This window comes from Benincasa hispida, chromosome 3 (genome assembly GCF_027475165.1).
Source record: "Benincasa hispida cultivar pf3 chromosome 3, pf3_genome.v1.1, whole genome shotgun sequence".
In the NCBI taxonomy this organism is placed as follows: Eukaryota; Viridiplantae; Streptophyta; class Magnoliopsida; order Cucurbitales; family Cucurbitaceae; genus Benincasa; species Benincasa hispida.
The window spans coordinates 17087546-17098240 of record NC_143480.1 but is presented as its reverse complement, the minus strand read 5'-3'; the positions used below and the strand labels follow the sequence as shown (position 1 = coordinate 17098240).

Genomic DNA, 10695 nt, shown 5'->3' with positions numbered 1-10695 from the left:
TGAAACCTTTTACTACCTATAAAAAACTAAATTATGCAACTAGATATTCTAGTTGGCATCATTGGGTTTTTCTAAGATTTATTATTATAGTTGAGGACATATTAATCTACAATTTAGGCATACTTTAAAGTTTCAATAAATGCTAAATTTGAGACTTGTATAATAACATTAGCTAGAAAAAATACAGACAACTCTGTGTAATTAATAAAATAAATATAATCTAAAAAATGGCATATAAACAATTTGAAAAAAAAAATATTAAAAAAATACTATTTTCATATTATAAAACAATTTAGACAATGTGGCTTTAGTCAAAATTTTAGGATTAATTTTTTTAAAAAAAAAAGTTATAGAGTGAAATATATATATATATATATATATATATATATATATATATATATATATATATATATATATGAAAATTTAGAACTTACCAAAATAAATTCTAAAAAGATGACCTTTTTATCTCACAAAAAAAAAAAAAAAAAGACATGGATAATTGAGCAAAAATGCCAAAGGCACTATTATCTAGATCATATGGAATCATATTCAAAGCTTTAATCTACAAAGTGGTGACATATTGGAAAATAAGGATTGGAAATTTACTTCTTGTTATAAGCGATTTTAGGACTTGTTGAAAACAATTTTAAGACCTTTTTTAAAAATAAAAAAAAATTATTCCTTTGCTTATGATGTTGGAAAGGTACTAAGTTTTATTCCTATCCTTATTCTTATGGCTATGATATTGAAAAGGTACTAACTTTCGTTCCTATGCTTATTCCTATGCTTATACTTTCTTTGTCGTGAAATTTATTCATATTAGAGTTATACTTTATATAAATAAAAACATTTTTTTCTATACCCATTTGCAATTTTCTTTTCAATTTTACAAAAAAATTGTATAAATAAAATGAAATAAAAATTGAACCAATTTAAAATTATAAATGAAATTATAAGTTGAAATTTATAAATTGAAAATTAGGGAATATTTTCTTTTTTATTTTTTGTATCTACAGTTATTTTCATAGAGATTAATTTTACGTATTTACAACTATTCTTTGTATAAATAAAACAACTTTTTTATTCTATATCCATTTACAATTTTCTTTTTAATTTTACAGAAAATTGCAAGACAAAATAAACTGAAATAAAAATTGAACCAATTCAAAATTATAAATGGGATAATAAATTGAAATTTATGAATTGAAAATTAAAATGAACCTTAGACTATTTACAACAAATCAAAATCCACAAAGAAAAAAGTTCCCAACAATGTCAATATACAAGTGAAAAAATATGAAACCACATTACATTACAAATGTTCACCAAGTTAAGCAACAAACAGTAGACTATAACAAAGATTACTCTGAATGTAAAATTTACAAACCCCAAACTAGTTACAAAAGGTATGTTTGATTAGTTTGGGCTCTACATGGAAGAAAAAGAAGTATAGTTAGATCAGAGGGTAGGTCAATACGATTGAAGTAGAAATAAAATATATTAGAACATACCTTTTGGTTATGTTCAAAGTAAATGGAGGTTGAGACCGTCCGCACTTAGGGGGGACAAAAAATGGATGTTGCCTAACAAAAGCATGAAAACATTAATGTCATATCTTACTTAGAATATAAGGAAGGAAGGAAGCATACCTTGTGTAAGCAATTAATCATTCACTTGTTAGCTATCTTATATGAGTGGAATAAGGTTGAAGTCAAAGGTGGAATAAGGAAACAAAATATATTGCAACAATCAAACCACACATATGAGAATGTAAAACGGTTTAAGAAAAAGTTGAAAAAAAAAGTTAAAGTAAGGACGTACAAACACGGTGTATCAAAGGAGACTGTGGAGAAGTCTAAAAAAAGTGAGGAGGAATCCGAGTATAAGTAGAAGATACGATAAGATGGTTGGTGAAGTGCACCTAACCTCAATAAGTTCAAAGAGTACCTTCGTTAAATCCATCTCAAACATAAATAAAGTAAATAATGGTCAAGTCAATATTAATTGGGTGGTTGACCATAAAATAAATCTGCTGAAAATGGACATAAACACAACATAATATCTCACACCTAAATGAACATAAGAATAAAGATTAGAGGGCCTCAAGATTTGGTATAGTTTTTTCATTGGAACAAATCCAACTCCAAATAAATAAAATAAACAGTTGCAAAACTTGTAAAATTGAAGTTCAATTTAAATGTATGAAAATTGAATTTAGTTGAATACTGAAAATATTTTCAACGGAACAAAAAAATCCATTTATTAGATGAAAAACATCAAACAAATTGACTATGTATGAAAGAAAAAATTACAAAGCAGTCCACAAAACGTAATGAAAAATAGAGATGCAAATTTTTTTAATCTAATTATGGAAATGAAATCAAAACAAATTAGAAATCATATTGAAAAATTAGAGTGCATAATTTTGGAATAAATCATCATCAGTTTGAGAGAAAAAAAGATAAAAAAACAAACCTATTTTGGGTGGATTGGACCTCCCACTAAACTCCAATAATATGGTTAGTATCCCCTATCAAGAATTTACTCGCCGTCCAATTTTGATGGAAAAGTAGAAAAGGCGACAAGAGAAGGACATGTGGTTTAATATTGAAGTGGCAAGAGGAAATCTGGAAAAAAAAAGTAGGGAAGACAAAGACGAAACAGAACGGATATAGAAGAAACAAATGAGACAAATAAGTAAATACAATAGAAATAAAAAAAAAACAGAGATTTAGTTATACTAACACAACGGAAGTGGAAAAAAATAAATTATAAGAGACAAAGAATAAATTATAAGAATAAACATAACATGTAAACCAAAAAGATGCCCAAAATGAGGGAAGCTAAATTAGGACAAAAATGAATTCGATGAAGTACAAAGCCAACAACAATTGAAAATTCAGACGTGCAAGGACGAATTGGTGTATGAGCGAATCCAGATGAGAACGTACAAATCTTAAACCAGAAATCAAATATTCAAAAAGATGTTAGATCTTAAAAAAAAGTTAGATCTACCAAAAAATCGTTCATATCTACTAAAAAATAGTTAAAAAAAAGTTAGATCTAAAAAAAATTAGTTAGATCTATAAAAAATAGTTAGAACAAAAAAAGAGTTAGATCTACCAAACAATTGTTCGTATATATTAGATCGAGAAAAAATAACCATACAAAGAAAATTGAAGAAGAGAAATGTAATGTTCAACAAGAAAATACAAATATAAGGCGAAGTCTGAGGAAAATACAACTCATACGAACCAAAGAGAGAAAGAAAAGATGAGATGAAAAAAGACAAATCGAAAAATGAGGAGAGAAGAGGGGAAAAGAAAGAGGTGAATAATAAAAACGCGCGATGGGGAGAGAAAAAAGGAGAAGAGTAATTAAAATGCATGAAAAAATAATATGAAACGGGAAGAGAAAAAAGGGTAAACGGACAGCAAACGCCGAGTGAGCTTAAAGTTTAAACCCAATTCTGTTGGGCTATCAAACCGCCTGGGGAAAAGAGAAAAAAAAAGAAAAAAAGAGGCCGGCTGCAGTGAATTTAAACTTTTCGAAGAAGAAATTCAGGCGGCGAAAAATTGAATTCACAGCTCAACTTTCTTCAAACTTCATTCTAAAATGGTGAAAATAAGCAAAGCGCTTCTGAAAGAAGCGAGCTCTGGTTTCACCAAGACTCTGTCCGAGATCCTGGTCTGCCCCCTCTCCAAACAACCTTTAAGGTGATCATTCCATTTCCATTCCGTCATTTTCAATCATTCTCCTTAATCTATTGTGCACAATTTGGTTTGATTGTCCGTTCTTTTCATTAGGTATTGCGAGGCGTCGAATTCTCTAATCAGCGATACGATTTGTGTTTCTTTCCCTGTAAGTATCGGCTTGAATTGTGTAAAAATTTGCATTCCAGTATAATTCATCATCTCTGACCATTTTCTGATCTCATTTTGATTTTCCTTTCCCATATTAGCTCTCTGGTTCATTTTTTAGATCATCTAGGGTGCGTAGCTGTTATCCGACTTGCTTAACTAGCGAAAGCGTACATTAACTTTGAGTCATATTAAGATCTTACCTACTGATGGATCAAGACACTCCTCAGATATGATTCGTTTGTTTTATGAAATATTTCTCAATTTTGCTAGATTAGGTAGTAAAAGTGGCTGTAGGAAGCAGAATATATGCTGAAACCTTTGGTTTTTCTCTCTCTTTTCTCCCCTTATTGGAATAGCTTGAATTTGTTATCTGGTGCTCCGATGACCAAGCATGGGTCTAGGGTTTGGAGAGGTATTTGTATTATATTTTATGTATAATTAGGAACTCTCTAACTCTATGACGCCGGTATTATGTCATATTTCTTTCTATTAATAAAATTGTACTCCCCTTATAAATCTCTGTATCGATCTTTTTTGTTTACACTTTCATGCTTTCTTTATTTGTCAATTTCATAACACCCCTCATTTGTGGGATTTAAGTTATATGGCACGTGTCTGTTTCTATTGTATGTCGTAATTTTACTTATGGTTGTGTTAGATAAGGGACGGAATTCCTTGTTTGGTGCCAAAGGATGGAAGGATAATCGAAACTGAGGATGCATTGAAAGGTGAGGATACTGTTGAGCTTACTCGAGAAAAATGAGGTGCTTGTTTGGGAGTGGAAGACAGTCTCTATTTATTGAGCTGAATACTGAGAAGAGATGTCAACATAATGGCACTACCCTTCACACTTGTATGTTTATGCTTTGTAAGTTTCCACTTCAGAATGATTTGAATGGTCTCACTTCCTCAAAATTGCTGGTATTGCCAATAAAATAGTCAGGTTCGACCACTTGTCCAAAAATCTTTCTTGCTTTTTTTTCTAGCGAGGAAATTGTTACGAGGAAACTAAACAGGAGAGGAGGATATCCTCTAAATTTTTCTGTTCAATACTTTTGTGCTTGCCCTGAACAGTCTGAGGGTAATTTGAAAAATTGCTGGTTCACCTACATTTGCTGTTTTCCATAGTATCAACTCCTTAACCTTGGGGTTTAATATGTATTGGAGGCCTTTTTGCCTTAAATTACACTGTCCAATCACTATCAAAATCACAATTATGATGAAGAAAGCACGTTCAGCATTCAGTAGTCATCAACTAGCAATCCGGATACCAATTCTCCAGTTAAGGTTTCTTCTTACTACTATTGTCTTATGGTTCTTCACTTGTTATGCCACAATCTTGTAAGCCTTCTTCTCTTATGTTTTTAAGTTGACACCATTTCTCTAGCTATTTTTTCATTTAATAAATTTCTCTAGTTCCTATCTTAGGGGCAAGGTCACTTAGATTTTCCTTTCATGAGACGCTGGCATTTCTCAATCAGGTTTCCTTCGTGAAATGGTTATCATTTTATCAAGTTAGCACAGATGGGATAGCAACTTTATTTACACATGGCATGGAACACTATTACTTGAAAGGTCAAGTGTAGCAATCTTGTTTAGGTGCAACCACTTCATCTTTGAAATTTTGGGATCTTCTTTTCAATCCAACTACCATTCCTCAAATATAATTATCCCCCATCAATGAACTATAACCAAATATCCTTTTTACCTTTAATGAATGGTGTGCAGGAAGATAATCTCCTCTTGTTTTAACTTCATAGCACTCAGATCGTGTCCAGGTATCAAGAATGCATTATTATGCGTGGATAGTATTGCTTCATGTTTTATGCAGAGGGCCAAGGAGAAAGGTTGTGAGACTTCGACACATCCAACCTTGGATGGTGCTGCTATGGAGACAGAGTGGTGTTCGGTGTGTTTGTCAAAAGTAATGGAGAGAGAGGAAGCGCGAGTTCTTCCTTGCCAACACGAGGTTCACAAGATATGCGTCGAGAGGTGGTTCCATGATTGCCAGAAACAGAAAACTTGTCCAATTTGTCGGTTTTGGATGAGAGATGAGGATGTTCAGACTACAGAAGTGCTTACAGAGGAGATGGTAATCTGGTTCACTTGTTTTCAGGTTATTGGTTACTAAACTGAACTGAAAGTTCTCATCTATTTCTTTGCCTAACAACTTAGGGGGCGTTTCGGCATTAAGTGGGTTATAATGGTCAGTGTTTATTATAATCTGTGTTTGAAGTGCAGATTATTTGTCTGTGTTATAATAATCTGTGTTTAGAGTGCAGTTTATTATAGTCTGTGGTATATAGTAGTCTATATTTGGTGTGCAGGTTATTATAGTCTGTAGTATAATAGTCTGTGTTTGTTGTGCAGGTTATTATAGTCTGGGTTACAATAATCTATGTTTGGGGTGCAGATTATTATAATAGCCGGATATAACAATATGTAAATTAAATGCATGTTATCTTAGGGGGCATTTGGGGCACTGAGTAGGTTATAATAGTATGTGTTTGGGGTACAGATTATTGTGTTTGGATTGCAGGTTATTATAGTTTGTGGTATATTAGTTTGTGTTTGGTGTGCAGGTTATTATAGTATGTGGTATAATAGTTTGTGTTTGTTGTGCAGGTTATTATAGTCTAGGTTACAATAATCTATGTTCGGGGTGTAGATTATTATAATAGTCGGTTATAATAGTATGTAAATTAAATGCATGTTATCTTAGTATATATCACAATTAATTCTACTTTTCCGTATATAAAAGGAAAAAAATTAAATGAAAATATCATATTTTCATGAAGCTAAATAAAATTGTTTGTTCCACTAATTTGTATAAAATGTGTTGAACATTGCATTGTCCCCATTCCATCAATTTTAACCTTGTTTGATGTATCAAATTTCATGAGCATGCAACAAATACAATTCCATTCTCTTCAAAGGATATTAATCATTGTCCAACACATTAATGTATGTAGAGATAGAGAAATTTCACAAACAACAAAAATAGAAAACCAAATCACATTCATGTCCATGAAATAGTATGAAGTGAAACATAAAAAATATTATAAAGTACCGGCCATAATTTAGATATGTCCAAATTAAACATGGAAAAACATGTGATGAAAATAGTTGGTCAGCCATTGTCTAGAAAAAGAAGCTCACAATACTTCAATTTCATATTCGTTGGAACAGACAAAAAACTTATTATGCACATTGTGGAATATGATATTCATAAGCTTCACCTTCTGTTGGGTTTACAATTTTAGAATATCGTTAAGTTCATTCACAATCTTGGCACGTAGCTTAACCTCTGTTGCATACTACTGTTTCGGTCATTCAGTAATGGATTTCAGTTGGTCATTTGCAAAGTCCATTGCATTCTTAAAAACCTTAACCAACTCAGACTAATATCCAAACGCTTTCTCTAACTACCCTTGATGAATTGCCTCCTTCGGAAGGGTTTTTTTTTTTTTTTTTTTTTTTTTTTTTTTTTTTTTTGTACAGATGGCCTCATTTAGGAGGCCAAAATGAAAAATGGCTGCTTATGTCATAAGCATGTGATTTTACTGATTTGCCCTTGAGAATCACCTCTCGCGGCTACCAATACGAATTTACTTGATCCTCAATGGCTCATCACACGTTTCTCGATGGCTCGTCACACGTTCTTCGATACACGGTCACTCAATACAGCTACAATCGACACGTGTATACTCGATCATATCAATGTCATACTTGATGCTTGATTACTTTATACTCGATTATTTTGAATTCATAACTCGTTTGAAGGTCATTCGATACCCAGCTTCATGGTCACTCGATACGATATAATCGACACATGTATACTCAATTATATCAATGTCATACTCGATGCTCGATTACTTTATATTCGATTATTTTGAATCAAAACCCATTTGAAGATCACTCGATACTCAACTTCATGGTCACTTGATACTGTTGTAATTGACACATGTATACTCGATCTTATCAACGTCATACTCGATGCTCGATTACTTTATACTCGATTATTTTGAATTCAAAACCCGTTTGAAGGTCACTCAATACCCAGCTTCATGGTCACTCGATATGGTTGCAATCGACACGTGTATATTCGATCATATCAACGTCATACTCGATAATCGATCACTTTATACTTGATTATTTTGAATTATCCATGTCACTCGATACATGGTGAATTTCAAATCAATTTCTTGAAATGTGAAGTAATTTTATACTTGATAACATTGACTATATAGATGGTTGATTTACATGTTATATATACTCGGTGTAATGTAGAGACGTTCTAATAAATACTCAACACACAGTCACCCGATACTCGATACTCGTTACACGATACTCGACAATACTCGATAAACATTAACTTTAGAGAATTAGATTAGGGTTTCTTAACTATTCTCTTACAAGTGAAATGAAAGCTCGTTTAAATACAAGAGAACCTAAGATCCAATGAGCTTTTACATATATAGTAAACTAAACTAAATAATATCTAAAATATAACATAAGCTAAATCTATTACATTTAATATTAAATTCTATAACATATACTCTAACATACTACAATTCATTAGCTTGGATCAAGTATTTTATATGATTTAGGGTTCAGATAAATCCTTAATCACATATTATTAATTATCGACCCAATCTTTAGATGAAAAATTATTGGAGAATTAAAAATAACATTTTTTCCAGATTAAAACTTTTAAGACTAAAAGTATGATGATAGGCCTCCAATTATACTGCAATATCAAAAAAGAAAGAATATAGGAGATAAGGGGAAGTCGGCGGTTAAGGAGGTTAGGGGACCATAGCTAAACTATTTTCAATTTTGTTGGGAGAAGTTGAGGTTTAAACGAAGAAAGAAACTGAAAGAGAAGGCAGGGAAATTTGCATATCTAAAGTGAGGAAGGTGAGCTCTCGAGAGTGGGAGTTCGGGAGTTTTTATAGTGTAGATTCATCGTCTACCTCTTCTTCTAAGCGATTGAGTACGTATAGTATTTGGCAGACGATCATGTAGTATCCGGTAAGCGATCGTGTAATATCTTGTAAACGATCACGGAATGTTTTGTAAGCGATCACAGAGTGTTTTGTAAGCGATCGTCTAGTATTTCTCAGCGATCGTATAGAACTTGTAAACGATCATTTAGAGTTTGGTAAGCGATTGAGTAACAATTGTAAGCGATCGTTTAGTCTTTGTTTGATTCACATCGTTTAATGAAGAATACGTTCATCGTTTAGCTGTTGTTTCGGAAGATTGTGCCAACCCGTTACGATAATAAAGTTCTTTGAAGGATCAGTGTCCTAAAAAATTAGTATCAGAGCAACCACTTGGGCAATCATGGCTCAGAAACATTTTGAAGAGAAACTGGAGTTATTAGACCAAGAGATCTCTAGACTTAGGGTTGAAATGCAGAAATTGCCAACCATAGAGGAGAATTTGGCATCGTTAGTGAAAAGCATTGAGCGATTGGAATTGCAAGCAGAGAAACATCAACAAATGCTCATTTCCTATGTTACGGAAATGGCCAAAGGAAAGGCAAAGGTGATGGAAGAGGCAGAAGGATCAAATACCAATAATGTGTGTGAAACAAATAGTTTGGTGAAAAAAGCTGGTGAAGACGCGATTTGCGACCAAAGTAAATTCAAGAAAGTAGAAATGCCAGTGTTTAGCAGAAGTGATCCAGACGCGTGGTTATTCAGAGCAGACTGCTATTTTCAAATTCATAACTTGACTGAATCTGAGAAGATGACGGTAGCGGTTGTGAGCTTCGACGACACCGCATTGGACTGGTACCGATCGAAGGAAGGTAGAGAGCCATTCAAATATTGGGAACACTTGAAGAAAGGATGTTAGTCCGATTCCGATCTTTAAGAGAGGGATCGATCTGTGGGATATTCTTGGCTAGTAAACAAGAAACGACTGTGGAGACATTTCGATATCTGTTCGATAAGTTAGTAGCGTCGTTGCCTCATCTGCCGAATGAAGTTCTAGAAGAGACATTCATGAACGGTTTGGCGTCGTGGATAAAAGTTGAAGTTGAGTACTGGGATCCCACCGGGTTAGCGCAAATAATGTCATTGGCACAGTGTGTTAAAGACAGAGAAAATGTGCTGGTCGAAATGGGTCGGGTGTGAACATACGAAGGTAAAATCCAAAATTCAAACTCTTTGAAATTCAATATAGAAAATATGAGTAAGACAGTAGGCAGAAGTGAACCAAAAGAGGGTGGGAAGACCGGAGAGTCATTTCCGATGAGGACCATCACATTGTGAGGAACGTCGAATAACGATAACTGGAGAGAAATTCCAGTAAGAAGGTTGACAGATGCTGAATTTCAGTCGAAGAGAGAAAAAGGGCTTTGTTTTCGGTGCAACGAAAAGTATACTGTTGGGGACCGGTGCAAAGAGCGAGAGTTGAGAGAACTGAGATTACTTATAGTGTAGGTGTCCAGTGAGAATGGGAGTTGTATGAAGACAACAAAGTAAGGGAAGAGACGTTAGAATTGAATATGTTGACGTTGAGTGAGGAAATTTTGCCTAATGCTGAACTTTCTATGAACTCGGTTGTGGGATTGACGAACCATCGAACAATGAAGATTAAAAAGGAAATCAAAGGAGAATCGGTGGTGATATTGGTTGATTGTGGAACTGCGCATAACTTCATATCAGAAAGTTTAGCGAATCGACTGCAGTTAGAAATCATGGAAAAGACAAATTATAGAGTAGTTTTGGGGTTGGGAACCGCAGTGCAAGGTAAGGGGGTATGCAAAAGTGTGGAAATGAGGCAGAGAGATTGGAGAGCGATTGATAGCTTCCTGCTG

The 10695-nt window shown here is 33.4% G+C and overlaps 1 protein-coding gene and 1 long non-coding RNA gene across 2 annotated transcripts; one reads left to right on the top strand and one right to left on the bottom strand.

Moving 5' to 3' along the window:
* Nucleotides 1-1170: 1170 nt before the first annotated feature.
* On the bottom strand, nt 1171-3346 carry LOC150037067 (uncharacterized). The gene is made up of 2 exons (XR_016528087.1): nt 1512-3346; nt 1171-1428 (listed from the first exon to the last, which is right to left on the bottom strand). It is a non-coding gene; the product is annotated as an uncharacterized LOC150037067 (long non-coding RNA).
* A 5-nt stretch (nt 3347-3351) lies between these two features.
* On the top strand, nt 3352-6606 carry LOC120074589 (Trm112p-like protein). Its single transcript, XM_039027753.2, has 3 exons — nt 3352-3716; nt 3807-3861; nt 4522-6606. The coding sequence occupies exons 1-3, from the start codon at nt 3616-3618 to the stop codon at nt 4624-4626; spliced, it is 261 nt and encodes an 86-aa protein (XP_038883681.1). The 5' UTR covers nt 3352-3615; the 3' UTR covers nt 4627-6606.
* Nucleotides 6607-10695: the final 4089 nt, after the last annotated feature.

Bases quoted from the DNA above. Each gene is read 5' to 3' on its own strand.
- LOC120074589 (XM_039027753.2), top strand. From the start codon at position 3,616: ATGGTGAAAATAAGCAAAGCGCTTCTGAAAGAAGCGAGCTCTGGTTTC. The intron at 3,717-3,806 runs GTGATCATTCCA...TCTTTTCATTAG, and splicing joins CTCTCCAAACAACCTTTAAG to GTATTGCGAGGCGTCGAATT. The intron at 3,862-4,521 runs GTAAGTATCGGC...TGGTTGTGTTAG, and splicing joins CGATTTGTGTTTCTTTCCCT to ATAAGGGACGGAATTCCTTG.